This window comes from Pongo pygmaeus, chromosome X, assembly GCF_028885625.2.
Source record: "Pongo pygmaeus isolate AG05252 chromosome X, NHGRI_mPonPyg2-v2.0_pri, whole genome shotgun sequence".
Taxonomy (NCBI): Eukaryota; Metazoa; Chordata; class Mammalia; order Primates; family Hominidae; genus Pongo; species Pongo pygmaeus.
Window position 1 is genome coordinate 116119239 of NC_072396.2, and position 27998 is coordinate 116147236.

Sequence of the window (27998 nt, forward strand, 5' to 3'; positions counted from 1 at the left end):
AGAAAAAACAAATGTGGCAAACAAAAACTGCAGGACCATAGTTGGAAGAGGTTTCTGAAGAGGTGGGAGCTACGCCTCTTAATTATGTAGACGGAAGAGGAGGTTACCTACCATGTGATGAAAATTCCTACCATTAGAGAGGTAAGCCTTTGGATTACGGCTCTGATGTTTCTGGTAGCCATCTTTTTCTAATATCTCTGTGAAGGTCAACCCCTGACTCCTAAGGTGAGTTGCTTCATAAACAATTTACCACTTGCAAGTCTATGAGAGGAGACAGAGGATAGATAAGTTTTCCTGAGAGAGGAAAGGATGAGCTCTCTCTCCTCTAGGGAAAGCACTTGCCTTCTTCTCCTGGCAGTTTTTCATTTTTCACAATCTATATTGGGTGCGCCGTACCCCTTATTCAAGTGGGATACATATTTCCTGTCACTGATATAAACATCATTCATGTAAATTCTCTTTTTCCTTGCCAGTCTGAGATGGAAAGCCTATGGCTCTTGCAGCAGAGGTAATTAGGGAGTAGGGCCACAGATCAGTTAAGACCTAACGCCCTGAGGGAACAAGTGAATTCTCTCTCAAGTTTAGTTTCTGCTTAATATGACTTCCAGATGATTCTGTTTCATATGAACATCATGGCTTTAATGAGTCTCTACCACCCAGAATTCCCTGGCAATATTTACTTTCCTTAACTGTGGTTATCATATACTTCTCTGAAGAAATGAAAAGATGCAAAACTGGAACCGACAAATTCAGTTCCTGGCTTCTCAAGGGTATGGTGGTGGTTTTTGTTTTGTTTTGATTTCCTTTTCACTTAGAGCTCATATTAATACTCCGTGTATTTTAGTCATTCATAACAACATTTCTTAGGTGTCATATTGTGTAGTCATCATGCTAAAATGCCTCGGAGCCTGAGTTTAATGCTGTTCTTGGAGTTCATTCTGTAAAACTTCAATATTGATTAGAAAAGTACTATCTATGGATGATCACATTTGTGTTTCAGAATGATCAATCTTTGCAGTTTGGAAGATGAATTGGCAAAAGGGATGGGAGTAGAGTGATAGCGTGGCTGGAGGCAGGCGGACTGATTAGGAGTCTACTGTAATTGTATAGATTAGAGGTAATAAAGACCTGAATTAGAGCGGTGGAAGTTGAAAGGAAGTGACATTAAAGAAGATATTTTGGAGATAAAATTGACAATATCTAGCAATCAGTTGCATGAGTAGGTGGAAGGCAAAGAGGAGTTGAGGTTTATGCAGAAGGAGGATATCTCTGCTACAAAATGATGGGGAGGAATTAGGAGCTCATGAGGAAGACTGGGTTTGGAACAGACACTGTTGAGTTCATTTTAGTTGTGGTGACTTACTGTCCTGGTTTGCTTGGGGTTGAGGGAATTCCGAGGACACGGAACTTTCAGTGCTAAAACTAGGTCCTGGGTAAACCTCAAGTTTAGGATATGTTGGATTTGAGGTATATGTGGATGGTGTTCAGCAGGTGATCAGGCAGGTAGTGTGGTGTGTAGGAAGGACATCAGAGTCAGAGTCAGAGGCACAGCTTGGGGAGTTGCCTATATAGAGATGATGGGTAAAACCACAGGAGTTGGTGTAATAATTAAGGAAAAATGCATAGCATGAGATTGTAACTACTGCAAATCCTTTGTGGAATGAGAAGGGACATAAATGAATGAGTAAAATAATTAAGAGGAAACAGTGAGAGAGAAAAAGGCAGCAGGCTGGAGGTGGTGGCACACCTACCTATGTAGGTTGGCTGTAAAAAGAAACCTGAGGCTGAGCCACGAGAGGTCAAAAGTGGACCAGAACACAATGATGATGTCACAGAAGTCAATAAAGAAGGAAATTTTTAAAAGATGAGGGTTGATGTAGATTAATATTTGAGGATGGGTTATAGGTTCTGGTGATTAAGAAAAATAATTTTCTATGGAGTCCTGAAATCAGATTACAAGATACTGATAGAGAGTGGGAAGTAAAGAAGTATGGGCAGCAAGCTTAGATTCATCTTTCTGCCAGCAGTGAAGAGAAGGGAAAGAGTAGTAGCCTCCTTCAAACATCAGCTCAAGATCCAACTCTTCTTGGAAGTTTTCCTGAACTTCATCTGCCTGCTGTTCTCCCTCTTCTATAATGTAAAAATATATCAAAATATCATATTGTATCCCATAAATAAATACAATTATGTCAATTAAAAATAAAATAAAATTTTAAAATGCTCCTATAATACCCAGAGGCTAGACCACACTGTAGAAAAAAAAGAAAAAAAAAAACTAAGTGATAAGAGATATACTGCATTATTTCCTGATTGCTTCAGTGGGATTGGCTGATCTCCCTGTTAGACTCTAAGCTTCCTTAGGGCAGAGACTATGGCTTATTTAGTAAACCACAGTGCCCACAAGAAAGACCTTCAGAAATATTTGCTGGTTGTTAGGATGGAAAGATTCTTCAGGTCAGATTTTCTTAACTTGAACACTATTGGCTTTGGGAGCTGTATAATTCTTTATTCTTGGAGACTGTTCTGTGTACTGTAGGGTGTTTAGTATTTCCCCAGCCTCTACCCACTAATTGACAATGGCACCTCCCCTCAATTGTGACAACCAAAAGCCTCTCCAGACATTGCCAGATGCTCCTGATGGGCAGACGGCTGGGTGGAGGGGTGGTGGGGAGGGAAATCAGCCCTGAGAACAACTGCTTTAGGTGATCTGGGCCTAGTCTGTTTATCCCTTTGTCCTTCAGCAGGGACAATCCAAAGTCTTCCTTGAGTGAGAAACACTATTACCCAGTTCACAGCCTACAGAAAGACATGTATAACCTTCTTGGTTATTTGTTTTCAGTTTTGAGACCCTTAAAGTCATTCTTTTCTTTGCTTCTCCCTGGAGTGAGTGAATGGCTCCGTACTTGCATTTAAACAGCAAGTACTGAAACAATGCCAACATACTTCCCTTATGATCCGGAATATCAAAGTTAAGCTAGAAAGAGGTCTAGTTACAGCAGCGGTGTGTAATGTTTCTGCAACAATAAGGGAAGTATTTATGAATTTGTTCATACAGTGCAACTAATAGTTAATAATACTTATTCTTTTCAAAGCATCTTTCAAATATTAGATTGTAACTCTGCTGGTAGCCTCCTCAGAGACTGGGCAGAGAATGGAGACATCAGAAAAAGAGAGAGAGTTGTAAAAGAAAGGTAGAGAAGGTTTCAGTGCTCATTCAGAGCAGAGAACTCAGGAGACGTTGACTCTTGTTCTTCAGGTTGAACTTGAAATGTCTTCCTGAGACTTTATGTATCATCCCAGTGGGGCCTGTGGTCCCAGGAAGATGTTTATTTGTTATGGTCACAGGGAACGAATGAATGTGGGTTAAGCTGGACTAGGAGTGAGAATAAGGAAAATCCCTGATCTCTCACCTTTTCCAGGCTTTGGTCCTTGCTATTGCCCTTGAATCTTCTTACTGCCCTATGGTGAAGTCCAATAAACCAGTCAGGACATCTTTATCAAGTACCTGCTAAATACTCTCAAGACACTAAAGAGTGATGCATCCAAATAAAAAGAATTGAGGTTGTGCAAGGCATAGCTCATTCTTCCTGTTTCTTAACAGAGCATGGCAATTTATTGCAGTAAGCATTTTCCATGTTTTCTCAGGTGTTGTCTCCATGACAGCCCGAGATAGGCATGGTTAGTATCTATACTCTTTTTACAGAGAAAGAAATATGAGGCTCATTCAGGTTAAATCATGCCAGGGGCATATAGCTACAAGGTGACAAGAGCTGAGATTAAAGCCCCCATCTGTTCAACTCTAAAGCCTGTGGCTCTTATCCATTGTGCTAGTGTGATTTAGGATTTACTTATCTAGTCGAGTTTCTCTTCATTTTTTTTTCAAATGGGTAAGTGATTCCACTTTATAGAAGGAAGAACCGAAGACCAAAAAATATAAATGACTTTCTCAGAATGACGTGGTAGTGGTGGTGGTGATGTTAGAAAAAATCTGTTTTCATACTTTTAAAATGAAGATTATATTCATTTGTTGCTGCTTTTTTTTTTTAACCACATGGCTATTTTCCTACAGCTATTCTGTCATTGTAGGCTTTGCCTATCACATCTGACCTTGCCCTGTAGCATACAGATTGTTTTAATCTAGGCTTCAACTCATGGCTGTGCAGATCCTCTCCTGATTTTGTTTGTAGAATGAAAACTCCATTAGGTTAAGGGTTGTGGCTATATGTGCTTGCCATCATATTCCCAGTCTCAGGATAATATCTGGCACACAGTAGATGATTAATAAATATTTGTGGGATGAATGAATGAATGTATTAACTTTCCAGTTCTGGTGCCCAGATCAGTTCTTTTGACATACTGCTATACAGAGCTTAATGTAAAGACTGGTTACATCCCACAGCCACAGGCCCTGTCCGGGCACTGTCCTGTGAACAGAGCTGCTTACCTGCTTACCTGCTTTGCTCTGAATAGTACCTACAAACTTCAGTTAGTCCATGCAGGACTGATACCTAAGTCACTGTGTACTTGAAAAGGTTACTGTACAGGCCTATGTAAGTTTAACTTATAACTTGGTACAGATGACAAAAATGATTAGTTGGGTCAAAGTGAACTCCCAGTGTGCAGTGAATCAAATGCATTTTACTAGGAGGTGTATGTATATACAAATACATGCTCCCAAACTCAATAATATAGCCAAGGTTGGAACCAATTACCAGTCTTTCATCACTAGGAATCCATGAAGCTAATAGACAGGAATGACTACCTATGCTCTGGTCTGGATTTATCATCCTGTTGTTGGGTCATTAACCAAGTATTTCAGTGTCTTATAGCAGGCCAAGCCAGTATATATCAGACTGGCTACTTCCTCACAATGGAACTGGTAACTAACTGTGGAGAGTTCATAGGTTCTACAAATGCTCAGAGTCCAGCTTGGTGAAGCTTACACTCCCGTTACTGCAATTCTAGTGCATTGGTGATCTCTCTTCTAAAATGCCAATTGCACATTGTGGGCAAAACCTGTAGATTCGCCTCCTGTACTGTACTTAGGAATGCTATGTTTTTTTGTTGTTGCTGTTGTTTTGTGATTTTCTTTTGTTTTATTTTATTTTATTTTATTTTATTTTTGAGACAGAATCTCACCCTGTCACCAGGCTGGAGTGCAGTGGCACAATCTCTGCTCACTGTAACCTCCACCTCCCAGGTTCAGGTGATTCTCCTGCCTCAGCTTCCCGAGTAGCTGGGACTACAGGCACGCGCCACCATGCCTAGCTAACTTTTTGTATTTTTAGTAGAGACGGGGTTTCACCATGTTGGCCAGGATGGTTTCAATCCCTTGATCTCATGATCCACCCGCCTCGGCCTCCCAAAGTGTTGGGATTACAGGCGTGAGCCACTGGGCCTGGCCCACTATGTTTTAAGTTTGTTACAAATTTGTTACCAAATGTCGGTGTCCTAGAAGAAGTTGCACAGACCATTTTGATTGGCAGAAACAAAAATATACTCCCAGGTGGAGTGTTACATACATGAGTATCCCCTGGTTTCTTGGGGGTGTCAATTCAGGGTTTGCTTGCTGTTTTATACTATAAATACATCTGGTTGCAAAGGGCCTATAAGCAGTCTGTTTCCTGTCGCAGTGTGGTAAGGTAAGTAAACTGCCAATTGCTCATTAAGGGCAAAAGCAGTAGAGTCTCCTCCCCTACTGAGGAATGCTATGTTCTAAGTTTGTTAAAAACTTGTTACAAAACGCTGGTGTCCTGGAAGCAGTTGTACAGACCATTTTGATTGGCTGAGATAGAAATATACTTCTGGGTAGGGTGTTACATACAAGAGTGTTCCCTGGTTTCTTGAGGGTATCAATTCAGGGGTTGCTTCCCGTTTTATCCTATAAATACTTCTGGCTGCAGAGAGCCTACAAGCAGTCTGTTTCCTGTTGCAGTGTGGTAAGGTAGGTAAGAAGATCTCTCTTCTAAACTGCCAATTGCACATTATGGGCAAAAGCCGTAGAGTCACCTGCTGCTGTACTGTACTCAGGAATGCTATGTTACGTTTTAAGTTTGTTACAAACTTATTACAAAATGTCGGTGTCCTGGAAGAAGTTTTACAGACTATTCTCATTGACTGAAATAAAAATATAATTCTGGGTGAAGTGTTACATAAAAGAGTATCCCCCTGGTTTCTTGGGAGTGTCAATTCAGGGGTTGCTTCCTGTTTTATACTGTAAGTACATCTGGCTGCAAAGAGCCTACAAGCAGTCTGTTTCCTGTTGCAGTATGGTAAGGTAGGGGTCCTGTCTCTGACTTCTTTATGACCCAGAGTACGGCCTGAAACTGCAGGATAACTGAGGTAATGGCAGATACAAACTGGAGGAGGTGAGGGCTAGAGGTAGTATATTCTTGAGGTGATCCTTACGAAAGAGTAGCTGCAATTTAGCCAAGGCCTGACGACAGCTTAATCAAGACAAGGCCAAGGTCAAGGTCTGGTTAAGGCCTAGCCAGCACCTCAGCTTAGATAAGGCTTACCTGAGGCTTAAGCATAGTTAAGTTCTAGCCATGGACTTGGCCAAGACCAAAGCCTAGTTAAGGCTTGCTCAGCCCAATTAATGCCAAGGCAGCTTGGTTACAATCTCACCAGGGGCTAAGCCCACCTAAGGCCTACTCAGATATCAGTTAGGTGGAGACAGAGCCTAAGTCTAGTTAAGTCCTAGTCAGCCCAATTAAGACCTAGTCAGAGCCGGCTGGGCGTGGTGGCTTATGCCTGTAATCCCAGCACTTTGGGAGACCAAGGGAGGAGAGTCACCTGAGGTCAGGAGTTCAAGACCAGCCTGACTGGCATGGTGAAACCCCGTCTCTACAAAAATACAAAAATTAGCCAGGTGTGGTGGCACGCTCCTGTAATCCCAGCTACTCAGGAGGCTGAGGCAGGAGAATCGCTTGAACCTGGGAAGCGGAGGTTGCAGTGAGCCGAGATCGTGCCATTGCACTCCAGCCTGGGAAACAGAGCAAGACTCCATCTCAAAAAAAAAAAAAAAAAAAAAAGACCTAGTCACAGCCTAAGCCTACTTCCGGTCTAGATTGCACAGTTAAATCTAGTTAGCTTGGTTAATACCTCATTAGGATATTGTTAAAGCATAGTTGGTGCCCAAGTCTAGTTTTGGTCCAGTTAGAACCCAATTCAGCCCTAGGCAACGCCTAAGCCTAATTTAGGTCTAGTCAGAGCCTAGTTAAGTTCTAGTCAGCCCAACTGGGACCTATTCAGGGCCAATGCCTAGTTAATGCCTAGTCAGCCCAGTTAAGCCCTAGCCAGAGTCTAAACCTAGTTAAGTTCCAGTCCTAGTCTACTTAAGTCCTAGCAAGATCATAAGTATAGTTTAGTCCTAGTCAAAACTTAGTTAAGACTGAGTCAAAGCCTTAGCCTAGTTAAGGCCTAGTTAGCCCAGTTAAGACCTAGCTAGAGCCTAAGCCTAATTCGGGTCTAGTTAAGCCAGTTAAAGCCTAGCTAGGGCCTAAACATAGTTAAGAGCCTGTCAGAATTTTGATAAAGTATAGCCAAGGACTAAGCCTAGTTAAAAGCTAGCTAGCTTGCTTAAGACCTCATTGGTGTATTGTTAAAGCCTAACCAATGCCTAAACTTAGGTTAGGTCTAGTCAGAAGCCAGTTCAGCCCTAGCCAGGGCCTAAGCCTAATTTAGGTCTAGTCAGAGCCAGGTTAAGCCCTAGCCAGGGTCTATGCCTAATTATGTTGTAGTCCTAGTCTACTTAAGTCCTAGCAAGGTCATAAATATAGTTTAGTCCTAATCAGAACTTAGTTAAGACTTGGCCAGGACCTAAGCCTAGTTAAGATGTAATGAAGCCTAATCAAGGTATAGGCAGGGCTTCAGCCTAGTTAAGTGTGAGTCAAAGCCCAGTTATGGCCTAGCCATTACCTAACACTAGATTAGACTTTGTTAGAGCCCAGTTAAGGCCTAGTCAGGGCTTAAGCCTAATTAAGGTGAAGTCAGAGCCTAGGTAAGGCTTAAGTCTAGTTAAGTATTAGGCAGAAACCAGTTAAGGTATAGCCAGGGCTTACGTTTATTTAAGGCCTGGCTAGAGTTTTATTAAGGTATAGCCACAGTGTAAGCCTAATTAAAAGCTAACTGACTTGGTTAAGGTATTATCAGAGTATTTTTAAGGACTATTCATGTCCTAAGCCTAGTTTATATTTAGTCAGAGCTAGTTAGGGGCCTAGTCAGAGCCCAGTTAAGGCCTAAATCTACTTAAGTATTTAATCAGAAACTAGTTAAGGCAGTGCCAGGCCTTAGCTTATTAAGGCATAAACAGAGTCTTTTAAAGGTATACCCAGGGCCCAAGCCTAATTAAAGGCTAGCCATCTTGGTTAAGGCCTCATCAAAATATAGTTAAAGTGTAGCAATGGCCTGAGCCCAGTTTAAACCTAGCCATCCTAGTTAAGGCCTAACCAGGGCCAAAGCCCAGTTAAGGTTTAGTCAGAAGCCAGTTGAAGCCTAGCCAAGGACTAAGCCTGGGTAAGGTCTAGTCATAACCTAAGTTTAGATAAGGCCTAGTCAGAGTCTAGTTAAAGTAGAGCAAAGGCCTGAGACTAGTTAAGAGCTAGTTAACACAATTAAGGGTCGTCAGCCCAGTTAAAGCCTAGTGAGGGCCAATATTAGTTAAGGCTTAATTAGCCCAGTTATAGCCTATCCAGGGGATAAGCTTACTTAAGTCCTAGACAAAGCATGGTTAAGGCCTATCTAGGGCATAAGTCTAGAGGAGACATAGAGTTTAGTTAAGGTATAACCTGGACCCAGTTAAGGCCTAGTCAAGGTCTAAGCCTAGAAAAGCTGTGGTCAGACTTTAGTTAAGTTCTAGCCAGAGTTTGAGCCTACTTAGGGCCTAGTCATCCTAGTTAAGATCTAGCCAGCCCAGATAAGGCCTATCCAGGGCCAAAGCCTAGTTAAAGCTTAGTCAGAGTCTAGTTAAGGCAAATGCAGGCCTTAAGCCTTGTTAAAGCCTAGTCAACTCAGTGAAGGTGGAGCCAGGCTTATGCCTAGTTAAGTCCTAGCCACAGCCCAGTTAGCTTAGCCAGGGACTATGCCTAGTTAATATCTAATCAGTCTAGATAAGGCGTTGCCAGGACCTAAGTCTAGAGAAGGCCTATTCGTTTCTAATTTAATGTGTAGCAAGGGCCTGGGCCTATTTAAGGCCTATTTAACGCAGTTAGGTCTAGAAAGGGCTAAGCTTAGTTAAGTCCTAGTAAGAATCTAGTTAAGGCAGAGCCACAGCCTAAATCTAGTTAAGGCCTAGTCATCTCAGTTAAGGTCTAGTGAGGACATTGGCCTAATTAAAGGTTAGTCAAGACTAGAGTGCCCAACTCATCCTGGTTTTCCTAAGATTTTCTATATTTAGCATTGAAAACTCTGGGTCTTGGAAAACCCCTTATTCCTGGAAAATCAGATTGGTTGGCCACTCTAATCAAAGGGTTTTTTTTTTAAAAAAAAAAAAAAGAAAAAGAAAACTTTTCTTTGTCTTGGAGTTCATGGCTTGTAAAACACATTCATAACATTATCTTGTTTGATTATTATAGCATCCACTTGAGATAGGTGTCAACATCATCCTCAAAATATAAATGAATAAACTCAGGTTTAGAGAGAATAAGTACCTTCTGCAATGCCATACAATTAGTATTAGAAGTGCAGTTTAAATCTATGTTGAAACTCAAAAGCCACACTTTTTAAAAAACTAAATCAATAGGGCATCTCCCCATAACTAAACATTGTCTACATCACAAAATTAATACTTGCTTATTGTCATCATCCTTATTTCTGATCAGGAAAGTGAGTCATATTGAGCTTAAGTGATCTAAGGCAAGAAAACTTTTAGACTTGAACCTTGGTTTCTCTGCCTCCAAAGCCAATATTCCCCTTAAAAATAATGTTTTTTTGTCTGCCGGGCATGGTGGCTCACACCTGTAATCCCAGCACTTTGGGAGGCCAAGACGGGTGGATCACCTCAGGTCAGGGGTTCGAGAAAAGCCTGGCCAACATGGTGACACCCTGTCTCTACTAAAAATATAAAAAATAGTTGGGCATGGTGGCGGGCGCCTGTAATCCCAGATACTCAGGAGGCTGAGGCAGGAGAATCACTTGAACCCGGGAGGCGGAGGTTGCAGTGAGCCAAGATCATGCCATTGCACTCCAGCCTGGGCGACAAGAGTGAAACTCTGTCAATAAAATAAAATAATGTTTTTTCTTCCATCCTTCCTACTTCCTCAGTGTCAGATACTTCAGTGCATACCCATGTAGCCAAGGTTATTGTATGTTTCTTCATGTTTCAGTGATGTTTGCATCCATGTATTATCTAAAATCTGTTAAGTGTTTGGTAGATTATGCTTGCATTGACACTTCTTTTTTTTCAGCCTGAGGTTTATTTATTGAATTGTTGCATGCTGTTTCATTATGGGATATTTGTTGAGCCTTGCAGCAGAGTTGACTTAGTAGAGTCAAGCCTCAACCACTCGATTTGGTGTAATCTTGGAAAAGACAGTTCTGACAAGGGCACTGAAGACAAACCCGGTCTACTCAGTAATACTTCAGAGGGTTTCTGGATATACCCCTGGTATAATGACATTCTGGAGGCCAAAGAAAGAGATCGAGGCCTCCCTCTCTGGTACTGTGGATTCAATTGCCAGAAGGTACTGAGGACTTGGCTTGCCTTTTTCTGACTGTGCCATTTCTGTCGCCTCCTGTGAGCTTACCAGGGGTGACAGGCATCTCTATTAAAAAGCCTGCATGTAAATATAGCTGCATCTTCCACTATGTTATCCTGAGGACAAAATAGTTGCCACCCCTGCAGAATGCAGCAGCTTCTGGGTTAGATGCCAATGGTAGCAGTATGCCAAGCATGAAAGTATCTTGTTCTTCCCCTGCCAAGTAAACACCAGCTTCCTGTTTGGTGGTACATTTAAAGGGACAGTCTCCACTCTTTATGTGTGCCAGTGGCAATGGGGCAAAGCTTTCAACAAGGGCAGTCAGTGGCTTAGATGGTGGCAAAGTGGAAGAGGCCACTGGGATATATGTTATGTTGCCAATGCCTTTTTGGACTCTCACTTCTCCCTTTATGCTATTACATTGCTTTGGAGAATTGTTTGGTTTAGTGGGTAATGCCAGAGGAAGGCAGAGCTAGTTAGGAAGAAACAAATAATTTATTCCACTAAATAGCTGGGATATTCAAATGTTGCTTTCTTTCTTTCTTGGAGAGAGTGCCATTTGGGAATCATTTTCTCTCATATTCACAAGGTGATTCCCCACATAAGCTCAGGTCTTTAATTGACTTCGCATTTGCTGGTGAAACACATTAAGCTTCAAGGCACTGGGTTAGTGGCACGAGCAGGTCATGTCCCCTTCCTAACAAAGAATCTGGAAGGTCTTTCCTCAAGGACTACGGGCTTTGCAGTATAATATTGGAGGCTACAGAAAAAGGGTGCAAAACTAGGTTTCTGGTTTTACCACATTCCAGCTATGTAGAATAGCTCTTGGGTAGATCATTTTACTACTCTGGATTTTAATTTTCCTAAATGTGAAATGGAGATAAATTCTGTGTTACCCTACCCACCCCATATAGTAATTAAGATGATTAAATGGGATACCATGTGAAAGCACTAGAAGCATAAAACGCTATAGAAATGTAAGGAATTATTAGTCCTTACAAATTATTAGTCAACAAATATTTATTGAATATCTTCTATGTGCTAGACACTGTTCTTGCACTTAGACAAAACAGAGATCCCTGCCTTCATGGAGCTTACATTCTAGAGAGGAAAACCAGAAAATAAATGATCATCATAATAAATAAGTAAACTATACAATATGTGTAGAAAGTGATACGTTTCTAAGAAAAATTAAAAAGTTAGAGCAGAATAAGGAAGACTCAGGACTGCCAAGTTGGGAGGGGGAGGTTAAAATTTACAAAGGTGGTAAGTGAAATACTCATTGAGAAGGCAAGATAGAAGCAAAGAGATTGAAGAAGGTGAGGGATTTAGCTCTTTCGATATTTGAGTCAAGACCATTCCAGGCAGAATAGCCAGTATAAAGAACCTAAAGAGGAAGTGTGCTTGGTGAATTTGAGGAATGACAGACCAGAGCAGCTAGAACAGAGCAGGAGAGAGAAAAATAGAAGATGAAGTTGCAGATTATATTATGCAGGGCCATATAAACCACTATAAGGATTTGGGTTTTATGCTAAAGGAAATGCAGTTATCAGAGGGTTTTAAATGGAGGAGTGACATGATCTGACTTCCATTTTAAAGGGATCACTGTCAGTCCTGTTGAAAAAGAGACTGTAGCTGGGCGTGGTGGCTCATGCCTGTAATCCCAGAACTTTGGGAGGCTGAGGCGGGCGGATCACGAGGTCAGGAGTTCGAGACCAGCCTGGCCAACATGGTGAAACCCCGTCTCTACCAAAAAAAAAAAAGAAAAGAAAAGAAAAAAAAATTAGCCAGACATGGTGGCGGGTGCCTGTAATCCCAGCTACTTGGGAGGCTGAGGCAGGAGAATGGCTTGAACCTGGGAGGTGGAGGTTGCGATGAGCTGAGATCATGCCACTGTACTGTACTCTAGCCTGGGTGACAGAGCGAGACTCTATCTCAAAAAAAAAAAAAAAAAAAAAAGAAAGAAAAGAAAAAGAAAAGAGACTGTAGTGAGGCAAGGCAAAGAGACTCCTGTCAGGAGGCTGTCAAAATAATCAAGGTGAGATGTAGATGATGGTGTGATGGTGTCTCACAATGACAAGTGATCAGATTGTGGATATGTTTTAGTGGCAGAGACAACAGGATATCCTGGTGGATTGACTGTGGATTTTTTGGCCTGAGTAGTTAGAAGGATAGAATTACCATCTACTGAGATGGAAGGCTGTAAGGGAGTAGGTTTTGGAGAGAATACCAAGGATTTAGTTTTGAATGTACTGTGTTGAATTTTACAGCAATCAATGTAATGAAAGTAGATAAACAAGTATGAGATTTTGGAGAAAGGCCTAAGCTGGTTAAATAAATTTGGGAGTCATCTGCCTATAGGTGTTATTTGCAGCCCATATGAGATCACCAAGAGAGTGACTATAGATGAAGAAGAAGAGGACTTGGGGAGTGATCGTCCATGTTAAAGGCTGCTTATAGGACAAGTAAGATGAGACGGAGAGCTGATAATTGGATTTAGCAGTGCAGAAGTCTTTGGTGACTTTAACAAGGGTAGTAAGGTGGAGTGGCCATAATTAAAAGTGTGTTTCAGGACATAAGTATTTAACCTTGGTAATATCAGTCATAAGAGATGAGAGAGAAATTTTGTTCCTATTGAGTGAGCCTGCCTTCAGATTCCCCCGGCTCTAGCTAATATTAAAAAAGAAATCTTGTAAGAAATCCTACAAGGAAAACTCCATTTATCTTTTCACTTGAACAGCATGCTGGTTTAGTATTGGGAGGGCTCTTGCCAGAGGACTGTGTTGTAACCCTGATGTGCTTTTCTGAGTGTCAAGCATATGAAGCAATGGGATTCACTCTTTACCCATGTTTAAAATGCTAAACCTTGGCTCCCTTAGAAACTTTGGGAGGTAGAGGTATGAAATCCTCAAAGGGAAAGGAAGTTCATGGCCAAGGGTAAAGCTTTTTTTTTAGGATATTAGGAAATTTTTTTCTGCCTCATTTTCTTCAATTTATTCTGAGTGTATCTATCTCAGAGGTAAAAATAGAGAAGTTAGAAAGCAGGAAACCACATACTCTTGTCTTATTTTTTATTTTCATGGATCAGCATATGATCTTAAGGTGATTTTAATGTTCAGCTAGGCTTTTTGTATCTTTTCTTTTTAGTAGGGCTTTCTACTGTAGGAACACTCTGGGAATGATAGTATGTAGGGATGACAATAATGAAATGGTTGTCCTCAAGGGGACTTTTGGCCTTTGATCCACTTGGTAAGCAAACTATCATGGCTATACAGTCAGCCCTCTGTATTGTGGGTTCTGCATCCATGGAGTCAACCAACTGTGCATCAAAAATATTTTTAAAATATTGCATCTGTACTGAACATGTACAGACTTTTTATTCTTGTCATTATTCTCTAAACCAATATTGTAAAACAAACTATTTACATAGTATTTACATTGTATAAGGTATCATAAGTTATCCAGGGATGGTTTAAAGCAAGCTTGTCCAACCTGTGGCCCAGGACAGCTTTGAATACGGCCCAACACAAATTCATAAATTTTCTTAAAATGTTATTAGATTTTTTTCGCAGTTTTCTTTAGCTCATCAGCTATCATTAGTGTTAGTGTATTTTATTTGTGGCCCAAGACAATTCTTCCAGTGTGGCCCTGGGAAGCCAAAAAATTGGATACCCCTGGTTTAAGGTATATGAGGGAGGATGTGCATAGGTTATATGCAAATACTAAGCCATTTCATATCAGGGACTTAAACATCCACGGGTTTTAGTATCTGTGGAAGGTCCTGGAACCAATCCTCCTGTACACCAAGAGACAAACATATTGTGTTCTTGCTGATATCTTAACACTTGTTCTTATTCTGCTGGTGATGTGGAGGTTCCCAGAGCATCATTAGTCAGACCAAGAGTCTGAAGAAGGCCAAGAATCCGAAGAATCAGGTTCTTTTTAAAATTAAATAAAAAATTTTAACTTTTATTTGAAGTTCAAGGGTACAAGTGCAGGTTTGTTACATAGGTAAACCCATGTCATGGTGTGTTTGTTTTACAGATTATTTTATTGCTTAGGTATTAAGCCTAGTACCCATTAGTTGTTTCTCCTGATCCTCTCCCTCCTCTCACCCTCGACCCTCTGATAGGCCCCAGTGTGTGTTGTTCTCCTTTATGTGTCCATGTGTTTTCATCATTTAGCCCCCACTTAAAAGTAAGAATATGCGGTATTTGGTTTTCTGTTCCTGTTTGTTTGCTAAGGATAATGACCTCCAGCTCAATCCGTGTCCCTGCAAAGGACATGATCTTGTTTTTTATGGCTGCATAGTACTCCATGGTGTATGTGTACCACATTTTCTTTATCCAATCTACCATTGATGGGCATTTAGGTTGATTCCATGTCTTTGCTATTGTGAATAGTGCTGAAATGAACATAATGCGTGCATGTATCTTTATGATAGAAGGATTTATATTCCTTTGGGTATATACCTAGTAATGGGATTCCTGGGTCAAATGGTATTTCTGTCTTTAGGTCTTTGAGGAATTGCCACACTGTCTTCCACAATGGCTGAACTGATTTACACTCACACTAACAATGTATAAGCATTGCTTTTTCTCTGCAACCTCACTAGCATCTGTTATTTTTTGACTTTTTAATAGTAGCCAAGAAATCAGGTTCTTATTCTTGCTCTGCTACTAACCAGCTGTGCAATCTTGACGAATCAGTTACCCTCTTTGGTTCTTCATTTCCTCAATTGTAAAATAGGTATAATCCTTGCTACACAGGATTATTTTGTTTATTTTTTTTTTATTTTTGAGACGGAGTCTCACACTGTCACCCAGGCTGGAGTGCAATGGTGTGTTCTCAGCTCACTGCAACCTCCGCCTCCCAGATTCAAGCGATTCTCCTGCCTCAGCCTCCAGAGTAGCTGAGATTACAGATGCCCACCACAACGCCCAACTAATTTTTTGTAGTTTTGCAGTTTTGTAGAGATGGGGTTTCACTATGTTGGCCAGGCTGGTCTTGAACTCCTGATCTCGTGATCCGCCTGCCGTGGCCTCCCAAGGTACTGGGATTACAGGCGTGAGCCACCGTGCTTGGCCGCTACACAGGATTATTATAAGTTAATGTATGTGAACATATTTGAGGATATAATTACCAGAAGAAGGAAACTGTAAAATATTGGAATGAGTTACCAAGGGATGCTATGGAATGTTATTTCGAAATCATTAAAAACAGAAGGGCCTTTCCTTTGGTGGACAGGCATTAAGCACGTTTGCAGGCAGAGGGAAGCAATCTGTAATCTGTGATCATCTTTTCATGTGGTAAAATAAACTAACCTGTTCTTTCTTGGCAAGCTGGCATTTGCCACAGAAACATAGAGGCCACAACTGGTGCTTAGTCTTTCTCTTATCAAATTTCTGAGATATATTCCTGAAGTTAGGGACTAAATCCAGGCTAGGATGGTATGAAGTAAAAAGTATACAAAGATGTTTGCATAATGCTCTCCTTCTTATCCAAATGATTCACAAAGGAATACTTGAAACTTTGGGTTGGTTTGGGTGAAGTCATGCTAGACATAGGATAATGGGCCTTTATTATCTTGTCTCAATGACCTTGCCAATTACTTTCCAAGTGGATGTTTCTAATGATTTAATGCTTTGAAAGAATCATTGTCACAATACGAGGTGGAGGGCATTCTCTGTGCAACTGGCAGTGTGTTGGAGGCACAGCCAATGTGTAGCCCACAATATAGTTAGCTTTCGCCAGGCCAGGAGTGGTGCATGTGAGCTACAGCCCCACCAGAGCTCAAAGCCAGAATAAGGAAGTGCTTCAGAGGAAGTTAGACTAGGAGGATTTGCTAATCCTCAAGGATTCCCTACAGTCTTTGATTGTTCTTAGGTCTCCTGAAAGGGTCATTTGTGAACTACAGCTTCAAGATGGTCCTGTTCCCTCACATTTTTACCCAAGCTCAAAGTCATCATCCATCATCTAATATTGGTTCTAACTATGAGATGAATTGTGTCTCTGGCATGTCCTTCCAGTTTTTGTAATGCCTGCAGCCATCTCTTCTCCTGCCTTCCATAGGTAGCTATTCACTAGTCATGATGTACCACATACTATTTCCTAGATCCTGGAATTTCTCCAGTGCAATTATATCAGCTAGCATTTATTAGGTGCTAATTATATACCAGACACCAGTTTAAATTCGTTGTGGTAACTAACTAATGTAATTCTCACAACTGTCATTATCTTCATCTTACAGATGAGGAAACTGACACAAAGAGTAGCTTAGCAACCTTCTAGTTAGTAAGTGGTGAAGTTGAAATTCAAATATAGGGGTTTTTGTGTTTTTTTTTTTTTTTTTGGATACCAGATCCTATCCTTATAACCACTAGTATCATTTTATATCTCTCCCAAAAAGCATATACAAACAAACAACCACAACTTTTTTTCCCTCTCAGAAAGCTAAAGAAAGACTTGGAAATAGAACCCCTTTTCCTGTTACCTCCAAGTTCTGTTTTTATTTCCCTTATTTTAGACCCTGTCATCTGCACTGTAATATTTGAAAACCAAAAAAATCTTTCTAGAAGTATTACATCTCTTTCCAGACTCTCTAATGGCCTAGGAGCCTCTCATAGCAGCCAAGCCTCAAGGACAAGCCTGTGTAGGGTCCTACCAGGTTAAGATTGAGTGTCTATCCTCATGTTTGAACAGTGTTTTGAGGAAACACTGTATCTGTCTAGGAAAATAACCAAGATGTATTTTCAAAAGTAGTTGTATTTTTCTACTAAGTTGTTTTTCTGAAGGGTAAGCCAGTCTGTGATTTTTCTCTGCAGCAATGAACAAATTTGGAGGAGGAAAGAAATTCAGTAGAATTTGGTTTAAATTGACCATAAGGACATTTCCTACTCCCCCTTTTTTTAGTTTTAGTTTTGAATTTTTCATATATTTTCAAGAAGGGGCCATGTTTAGCTCCTCAGCTGCACAATTCTTTCCTTTCTTTCTTGATAAATTAAAGATGCTTCATGGAGATTTTTAAATGTCAGATCCTATAACAGGCAAATGCTGTATTGCACACAGTTATTTTTTAAAGGCAAAAGTTTGTAGCTTTTTCAAAAAGAGTTTAAAGTGTAAATACTGTTTTTTATTCATTGTATTCCCATAGAGATGCTTCTGTTATGTCAAAATTGTGAACATTTGCCCTTTGTGGATAAAGTTCTCTTGATGTTTCCTGAAGGGGTGAAGAGGGTAACGAGAAGTTATATGTCTGTAGGTGTTTTTTAAAACAAGCTATATTGAATGCATGCATCCAAATGGTACTGCAGCACCGGAGAAGGGAGCACTATGGAAAAAAAATTTTCCTGTTTGTAAATAGGAATCTGGCACCCACCCTCACCAAAGGTGCATTTTAATCTTTCCCACATAACTGCCTCTGTTCTCCTTGGATATGAACTAATTTACCTTACCTAATATAAAGAAGCTTATCAACTATAAAGATAGACCCAGAGGATTTGGATTTCTTTGCTCCTTTTCCATCCTACTGTTAGACACTTATTGCCAGTTTTCCAGTTAGGAGCATTGCAAAATTGCCGGGTAGGACTTTCAGCTAAAAGAAAAATGGTGACTTTTGATTAGTTGTGCAGATAAAAAAAAGTCCTAAGAGAGGTTAATAAAAATTTAATGGGGTCAAAGATCTCAGTTACCAGATGGATAGTATGGCCTCTGCCTCAGGGGTCTTTATGAGCTACTTGTAAGATATAGGTTATCTCATCTTGTATCAATTAAAAACTCAGCCTAGCTATCAGGGTCTCTTGCCTTAGCACTGCCATGAAGTAGAGAGCCACACAGACCAAAGGGACACTGCCCTGCACATTCATATTTCATTCAATTTTCATTAACTTTGATGACTGGCTTGCTGAACCCTGGTAAGACTCTTATCACTGTCTTGCTGTCCTCATTAGTTTTTATAGGATGGAAGCCTAAAATTTAAAAAATAAAACTATTTTTTTGAGGTATGGCATGCATATAGTAAATTGCGCAAATTTTAAGGGTGCATATCAATGCTTTTATTTTTTAACATATGTGATTATATCAAGATATAGAACATTACCAGCACCCCAGAAGGCTTCTTCATATCCCTTCCCAGTCAATAAGCCCCTACCCAGAGGTAACCACTTTGTTCCCATAGATTTGTGTGCCTGTTCTTGGATTTCATGTAAATGTAGTGATATGATAGCTAATTTTATATATCTGGTTGATTTCAACATTCTTGTGCCTGTATCTTGGTGGATATTTGTACACTCTTTGGTTATATACTTAGGAGTAGCATTCCAGGGTCATGTGATAGAGGTATGATTGGTTTTAGTAGATACTGCCAAATAGTTCTCCAAGGTAGTTGTACCAGTTAACAATTTCACCAGCAATCTATGAGAGTTCCAGTTGTTCCATGTTTTCAGTGCTTGGTATTGTCAGTCTTTTTCATTTTAGCTCTTCTGGTGGGTTTTGCATATCTCATTGTGGTTTTAATTTGCACTTCCCTGATGAGTAATAGTGATGAACACCTATTTATATGCTTGTGAGCCATTTGGATATTCTCTTCTATGAAGTGCCAGTTCAATTCTTTTATATTTTTTAAAAATTAGATTGATTATATTTTTCTTATTGATTTGTAGGAGTTTAAAAAATGTATGAATGTAGTGGATGTAAGTCCTTTGTTAGATATATATTGTGAATATTTTATCCCAGTCTGTGGTTGGCTTTTCATCCTCTTAAGGTATAATTAATTAATCTTTTCTTTAATGGTTAATGTTTTTTGTCTTCTGGGAAATATTTGCCTACCTAAGATAATGAAGAGTTTCTCTGGTGGTGTGATCTAGAAGCTTTGTTGTTTTGACTTTCGTATTTAGGCCTATGATTCATTTCAAATCATTATTAGTATTATTTTGGTATCTGGTATGAGGTAAGGGTCATGGTTCCATTGATTTGTTTGTCTGTCCTTGAGCCAGTACTATGCTGTCTTAATTTCTCTAGCTCTGTAACTAGCCTTGATATCTGGTAGCATATGTCCTTCAATTTGTTCTTCCTGAAGATGTTTCACTATTACTAGCCTTTATGTATCCTTATGCATTTTAGAATCACTTTGTCCAAATTGCCCTTTGGGAGTGGTTTTGATCTTTTTGACTCATTAGTTTTCCCTTTGTCCCTCTAATTTCAAAATCTAGGTAACCTTTTAAGGTGGAGACCAGTGGCCTGTTTGGGGCAGTTCCCCTCTAGAGGGAGAATTTGTCTCTGAAGTACCAGGAGACTGCAGGAGATTTTCCTGTGCTTTTCCTACCTAGACACCAGCCCAGAACTCAGGTGACTTCAGGTAAGAAAAACTAGCCCTGCATTTTGGGCTTCTCAAGTTTCTAGCCCATTATTTTAGTGTCTCCCAACTGCCAAAAGTTATGCTCATTTCTCCTTTCCTCAGGAGAGTCCTTCTGCCTTACAGCAAAACTTCATCTTCAACAGTGCCCAGAATTAGCAAATGCCACAGGAAAGGAAAAAAGCCCCGATTGTCAGTTCACTTAGAAAGGGCTCTTTGCTCTCTGAAATGTTGGTTAATCTCGTCCTTGCTTATCCTTAAACCTATCGATTTCGCAATTTATCTGTTTTTTTTTTGGTGGGGGGGGTGTTGTTTTTTTTGTTGTTGCAGGAGCGTTCACATCCTGTTTGGAAGCAAAGTCTGCAAATTGTTTAATAGGCCGAGCCTTGATACCCCCATCCCTCTCAGCTCTATCACAGGTAAGTAGTTTATGAACATTTGGGCCAATTCAGTAGGTCAGTGGAAGGATAGATAATGGACATATCCCTGAACCTCCCAGTCACAGATAGTGGGGATTTCCTAGGGGACTGATCTGCCTAAGTCACATTCAACTTGGAATTCAGCCAGTTTCTAGGGATAACAAATGATATTAACATTCTCAGTTCTATTCCTGCTTAGGAGAATGAGATGTCAGCTCTGGCCCTGAATAAGGCAAATTTGCTCCTGTAGTCACCTAAATTTGTGCCCTCTAGCACAGGACTTTAGAAGTCCGACCTGGGCTGACATCCAGCTCTGCATCTTTACTTATATGATCATGGGCAAATTACCAAATCTCTCTAATCCTCAGTTTTTCCCCCTATAACTTCATAGGCTGATTTTATTGTGAGGATTAAATGTACTACAGGTTGAGTATCTCTAATCTCAACATTTGAAATACTAAATGCTTCAAAATCCAAAATGTTTTGAGCACCAACATGACACCTTTGCTTTCTGATGGTTTGGCTTAAACAAACTTTGTTTAGTGCACAAGATTATTAAACATATTCTATAAAATTACATTCAGGCTATGTGTATAAGGTGTTTATGAAACATAAATGAATTTCATGTTTAGACTTGGGTCCCATTCCTAAGATATCTCATTATGTATATTTAAATACTGCAAAATCTGAAATCCAAAACACTTCTGGTACCAAGCATTTTGGATAAGGGATACTCAACCTATAATATAAGAAAAGTGGGTTTTACAGTCCTTGATACACAATAGGTCTCCCATTAATGTGACAATTTATTAGAAAAATTTTTATGGGCACATCATTGCATCTGACATATGCTTTCAGAGGCTGGGGATTGTGCTTGGTTACTTTTTTGAGGGGAGTAAAATTTACATATAGGGAAATGTACAAATCTTTAGAGTACCATTCAATGAGTTTTGACACATGCATACCCCTGTGTAACCCACAACCGTATCTAAACATGATAATTACCATCACTCTAGAAAGTTCCTTCATGCCCCTTCCCAATCAGTTCCTACTCCCATAAATGCAACCACTATTCTGATTTCTTTCTACATAGATTATTTTGCATTTTCTAAAATTGTGTATGGATGGAATCATACAGCATGTAATCTTTTGTGTCTGGCTTCTTTCATTAAGTATAACGTTGATTATTCCTCCATGTTGTTGTCCCTGTCAGTAGTGCCTTTCTTTTTATTGCTTATTAGTATCACATTGTGTGAATATACCACAGTTTGCTTATTCATAATCTTCTTGATAGATACATGAGCTCTTTCTACTTTTTGGTGATTATGCATACAACTTCTATAGCTATTCTTGTAAAAGTCACTTTGTGAACTATCACTTAATTTGGGTAAATACCTAGGAGTGGAATTGCTGGGATATAGATAGGTGCATGCTTAGTTTTATAGGAAACTGATAGATGTTTTTCCAAAAACATAATATGATTTTATACTCCTACCAGTAGTATAAATGTGTGTGAGAATTCTGGTTTCTCTAAATCTTTGTCAATATTTGATGTTGTCAGTCTTTAATTTTAGCCAATCTACTGAGTATATTGCGGTATCTTAGTGTGATGTCAATTTGCATTTCTTTGATTACTAATAATGTTGAGGATGTTTTCATGTGCTTATTAGCTCTTCATTTGAATTGTCTGTTCAGATCTTTTGACCATTTTTAAGTTGGGTTGTTTGTCTTTTTATTATTGAGTTGTAGGGGTTCTTTATATATATATAGATATAGACACACATGCATGCGCGCTCGCACACACACACACAGACACACATATATCTGACAATGAACTTTATATATTCTGGTTGAAAGTTCATTGTCAGATATATATTTTGTGAATATTTTCTCTCAGTCTCTGGGTTGCCTGTTCATTTTATTAACTGTATGATTTGATGAGTTTGTCCATTTTTGTATCCCCTGTTTCCCACATGCATGGTTGAAGCTTGATAATATTTACTGAATGAATGAGCTGAAAGTTGTTCCTCCCTGCCCCCTTCCATTATTTCTTTTTTTCAAAGACACTTAATGATTATATACTATGCTGGCAAGCACTCTTCTGTTCTTTGGGGATATAGCAGAAAACAAAACAGACAGATTTCTTAGTCTCATGACAATTACATTTTAGTCTATATGTATGTGGGGGTAAGGTGAGAGACAGAAAAACAAATAATTAAACAAGAAAATATGAGCTAGTTATAGATACCATCATGCAAAAATGAAATTTGTGTGTAATGGGAAAGGAAGGATTAGGGGCTTTACCCAGGTTGAGGGGTAAGAAATCTGAGGAGATAATATTAAAGTAGATATCAGAATGACACGAAGTCATTCCCCACTCTTCCCCCACCAAGGAGAAAGGGATCCCAGGCAGAGGATATAGCTAATAAAAAGTCCCTTAAAGTGAGTTAAGGCTAGGCATAAACTATCCAAAAGACCCCTTTAGGCTAGTTAAGGTGTCCAGAGTTGGTTGCTTTGGAAATTACCATAACTGGCATAAGCTGATGCTACATTCTTACTCTTTCTTATTATTGGAATACTTAGCAGTTTCTTTAAGTTTCTCCTTGCCCTCTCCTCACCCACTAGTTGCTAAGTTCTGAGATGGTTTGAGAATAAAAAATAAAAAAAAAAGCTAATACAAGGGTCAAGAAAGTTAAGGCAAGGTCACTAATTTTTTTTCCCATCAAAAGTGACTGAGTCCCCCGCCCCACGAAAAAACTCATGGGCCACATAAAGTAATAAGTAACTACATTTCTCTTATAAGAGAGCAAAATATGGAATGTTTTACCTCTCTGCTTTTTTATGTTTAGGTTGTGTAATGTACAAATCAATAAATACAATAAAAATTTGATGAATCAAATATAATTTATTCCAATTTTTTTCCAGTTTTAGGAGAGAGAGACAAGAAAAGATGATGGAAAAGGGTAAGAGTAGATGGAGTTAGAGAGGGTATGAAATAGAATGAAACACGTAAGTGAATAAATGGAAGCATATTGATCAAGAGGAGGAATAAAAGAGTCCCAGAGGAAGATAGAGAAGCTGAGAAAAAAAACTGGGTGAATGGGAAGTCAGAAGTTAAATAGGTTTTGTGCGAGTGTGTTCCTGTCATCTTCTTGTGCCTTTGGGCTGTATATACCATCTAGTAGTTATTGCTTCCTTTGAAAAATGTGATGGTGCTCTCTTATAATATTTAACACACATCTTTCTTCTGTGTTTTCCTTCTGATTAGCTGATGCATATTCTAAATAAATACCAAATTCCTTTCCTTGATTTCTCTCCATATTTCCTTACATGAGATGTTTTTCTCTTAAATCAAACAAACAGATCCTTTGAATTAATAAAACAAACTGCTCTGCCTCTAGTACCCATTCTCCTATATTCCATATGGAAAATTGCCTCCAACAAAATCGTGCCTTCTGGTCATTATCGTTGTGACCCTTATCATCAGGGCAAATCCCACGTCTACTGGTAGGATTTTGGACAAAAAAAATGTAATGATCTGATAGGACTTAGGCTAAGTGGAGACAGTGTACAACTGAGTGGGTCAAAAAAGGCCCTGTGAAGACCAGCAAGCTGTATGTGCAAATCACAGACCATCTGGCTGATGATTTTCTGTACTCCAATAAATATCCAAGGATTATAGTCAGCTGAAAGTGAAGCCTGTGGCTTGCTGGGCCCCACTCTGGTCAGAACTGCTGAAAACTGGGCAATAATAGACTTGGTAGAATCCTAAAGGAGTTATATAGATGACTACTTCCTAAGACTTTCAACTAGGAAAAGCCTGACTGGGGCTGGAGAAAGAAAGTTAGCCCAATTTACAGAATTAATAGCCAGAAATTTAACATGTAGATATACCCAAGAAAAAAACTGGTCAAAGGTATATAGCTACACTGATCAGCCATATAGACCTGGACTATTGCAGGAAAAACAATCTGGTGAAGGGAGATATGAAAATAAATTGGTGAAAGAATTTAGAAATTCTTATAAAGACGTGTCAGCTCATCAGAACGGAAAAGCAGAATAATCTATTTGGAATGAGAAGGGCCCCCAAAACTAATGAATGAATGAATGAATCTAGGCCCCCAAAACTAATGTAGACCCTGAAGCTTCGGGGACTTTAAGTTTCAACTCAGCTCCCTTTTCAGTTCAATTTAAGGTTGTAGGATGGGCTTGTGAAACCTCAGGGCATATGGGCATGTATGTACCAGGTTAGCAGAGAAGAAAGAGTTAGAAAACCTGTGAATCAAATAAACAAGTGAGTAAGAAATATGAGATATATCAAAATATTAAAAACTTCTTGCATCCTCAGCAGATTCATTTTAAGTGTGGTGGGGAGTGGTAAACCAGACAAATGTAGCAGGTAGATTATATTTAGCCAATATCTAGATTTTCAAACAAATAATATTGCCTTACACAAATATATACTTACTCAGACAGTGGGTTTGCAAAGCCCACCAGACATGCAGATGAAAATAGTACAACCATGGCTTTAGATAAAAGTTGGAAGAACTAGCTGCTAGATGTGGAAGAGGGGCAGTAATAGGAAATTATCAAGGAACTAGTTTTATAACTGAAATTCTCCAAAGTTTGGCAAAATACAGAGAATATAGGACTTTTATTTACCATAAACTCCCCAGGCTGCAGGGCATCTGGAAACTTTAATGAATGGATTCCTAGAAACACAGAAAGAATTCAGCAGCACCAGATATAAATGGCAATGAGGCAAAGGTGCTAATAATTGACAGACCCTGCGTGAGTGTATCCTTCCTCAAAAGAGATGTTCAAGAAAGACAGACAAACTACCTATACTCACTTTTCTCCCAAATCTCCTAACAAGAGATAAAGACCATGAGGTTTTCAAAGGAAAGAGAAGTAGTAGAGCCTCACAAGGCCAGCAACAAAGGAGGGGCTATAGTTAGACATATCGTTTCAACCTTAACAGCAATTCTTGATAGGGGTAACCAGTAGCCATAGCCTGTAGGATGGATAAAGGCTCAAAGATACTAATCTTTATATCTCTCTTTTTTATTATTAGGTCTGCTTTGCTGTTTTCTCTTGGCTGTGACAGTCCGCCTGATGGTCATTATAACAGCAGTTCACCACTAGTACAAACAAGAGTACCATACATAAATTCTGTGCACGGTTTACCAACATCATCAAAAAGTTATATTGTTCCACTGTTCTCATTCTTTACTTGATCACCATCATAATCATATCAACATCCTAATTTCTGGCCTAAACCAACCACAGAACCATTGTTAGCCCCTTATACTATCCATTGTCACCAAGAGTCCGTTTGCTAGAGCTTTTAGTGATATTTTATCTATTTAGAAGAGCACTGCAGCATGGATTCTGTGTCAGTTCCTGTACTCATTGATGGACTTGTTGCTTGTGTAGCCCAGTTAATAAGAATAGCTGATGAGCTTTTACAATTCATTATACAAGTACAAGAAGTTCCTTATGTAGAAGAAAATGGTAGAGCAGAAGAGACTGAAGCAGATGCACCTCTTCCCGAGGAGCCTTCGCTACCTGATCTCCCTGATCTCTCAGACTTAGACTCAATACTTACACCAAGAGAGGATGAAGACCTAATGTTTGATATAGATCAGGCTATGTTAGACATGGATAACTTATATGAAGATACAGTCTCTGGTATAAATGATGACTTAACAAGTGACTAAGACGCAATTTCTACCCCCGCCCCCAGGGGTGTGAAAACTGATCATTTCTCTGTTTTAATATATTCTTATTTTCTGTATATTAGCAATATGTGTTTTCTCATAGTTCTGCACATTTTCATTACTAATAACCCATATAACAAGTGAGATTTGCTTTACTTCTAGCAAAAGCTGGTCTTTTTTCCTCTTTGTTGTTATTCAAAAAGTTCTGGCTTTTGCCATGTAGGTCTCCCTTTACCTGTACTTACTCTCATGCTAGAATTTCTGATGACGGGAGCAAACAATAGTAAAGAAAAGAAATTCCTTGCCTAATTATGGAGTGGAGAACTGACGAACTCTATCACATCTTGGGACTAATTTCACTGCTCTCCAATGAATGGAAATGAAAAGGGGAATATCCCCCAGTGTAGCATTACAGTAAATGAGTACATTCACATTAACAAGACAGTGTTGGGATACTTTTATTTGAAAGGATATAACTCTTTACTTATCCTTTAAGAGAGCCTGTGTCCGACAAAAAATGCTATGGCAGACTAAGGGAGGTAATTTTAAAAGAGTACTATCTACCAGATAATAAAAGTGCAGAAAGGTTTTCAAATGACTGTTGCCAAGGAGAAAACTGAAAAAGCTGGGACCAAGAGTTCCAATGCAGGACTGTTCTTGCAAATTCTGACCACATTGTAGCTACTTTGCACTATTATTCCCCAAATGGAAAAGGCACACTATACCAAATAATCAAAGAGAGAAGTAATAGAAGGGCTAAGCAAAGCCCTACAAGGACTATTCACCAATGGAAAGACAAACACTCACCATATTGGACTAAATATCTATGGACTAGATATAGTCCTTAGGCATCAAAGCAGGAAGATGCTACAACCCCATAATATGTGGAGCTGGCTGGACCCTTGTTTTCCTGGGTCACCTGGACAGATTGTACTGTAATGGTACCTCAGAAACTAGATAAGATATATTCCAGTGTTTGCTTTGATTCTGTAATTTTATGTGCTTAAGGATTGTTAAGATATAACCCCCGCTCCAAGGAATGGATTGTTGTATTAAGTATGTTTGCTCTATGGAACAGAATTAGAGTTAGTAGTGAAAAGAAATGTTTAGGAAATAAGAAAATACTTAGGAACAAGAACTAGTGGGGACGGTGTTTTCAGGAGAGAGAAGCAAATTAATAAATTGTCAACAGTTACGTGACAGTTTACGATGGAAAGCCATGATATGGAGTTAGTTTCTAAACAGGTTTATGAACAAAGCCCTGTTTTTGTCTTCTGCAAATTAAACAACCCTAAGATGTTGCTATAAACAGCTGGTAGGCGATTGACATAAGTCATGTATCTGAAAGCTCAATTAGATGGAGAATTATTAACTAGTTTAGTCCACTGACTGGATATCTCTGATTGAAATCCTGCATCTCCTCCAGGAGAATGGAGTGAGTGGCTGATCCTTTATGCAAATTAGCCCTTTTCTGTATCTTCTTAAGACCAGTGTTAAAGCCAGTTATTATATAGCATGGCAGAAAAGAGAGGGGCTCATCATTCTGAGAGAAGCTTAAAGCTGTGAAAATCAAGGAAGATAGGCTGGTAGATGGCATTAGATTAGGTAGTACAAGTTTTCATCCCTATTTGTTTGGGCTAAAATATGTGGGGAGTTGTGCCTATATAAATTCTTATGTGTGATGATTACTGCTAGTTATTATCTTATGATTGTTTACAATCTGTATTAGCTATTGATCTAAACCATTTTGTTTTCTTTCAAGAGATTTTAACTAATAAACTTTCATTCACAAATCAAAAAAACGTGTGGT

At 39.4% G+C, this 27998-nt stretch overlaps 2 protein-coding genes across 4 annotated transcripts in view; one reads left to right on the top strand and one right to left on the bottom strand.

The window, feature by feature from the left end:
- Nucleotides 1–27990, top strand: TRPC5OS (TRPC5 opposite strand). 3 transcript variants are annotated; one of them, XM_054471095.1, is made up of 4 exons: nucleotides 1–141; nucleotides 19907–20052; nucleotides 20380–20468; nucleotides 25543–27990. In XM_054471095.1, exon 4 carries the CDS (start codon nucleotides 25853–25855, stop codon nucleotides 26186–26188), a length of 336 nt encoding a protein of 111 aa, XP_054327070.1. In that variant the 5' UTR covers nucleotides 1–141; nucleotides 19907–20052; nucleotides 20380–20468; nucleotides 25543–25852; the 3' UTR covers nucleotides 26189–27990. The 3 variants fall into 3 exon arrangements, with proteins under 3 accessions (XP_054327070.1, XP_054327069.1, XP_054327071.1); XM_054471094.1 differs by having other exon boundaries at nucleotides 121–225; XM_054471096.1 differs by lacking the exon at nucleotides 1–141 and adding an exon at nucleotides 5825–5944.
- TRPC5 (transient receptor potential cation channel subfamily C member 5) overlaps nucleotides 1–27998 on the bottom strand; it is a 322611-nt gene that overhangs the window by 116514 nt on the left and 178099 nt on the right. The gene's annotated exons all lie outside the window — the stretch shown is intronic.

Bases quoted from the DNA above. Each gene is read 5' to 3' on its own strand.
- TRPC5OS (XM_054471095.1), top strand. From the start codon at position 25,853: ATGGATTCTGTGTCAGTTCCTGTACTCATTGATGGACTTGTTGCTTGT.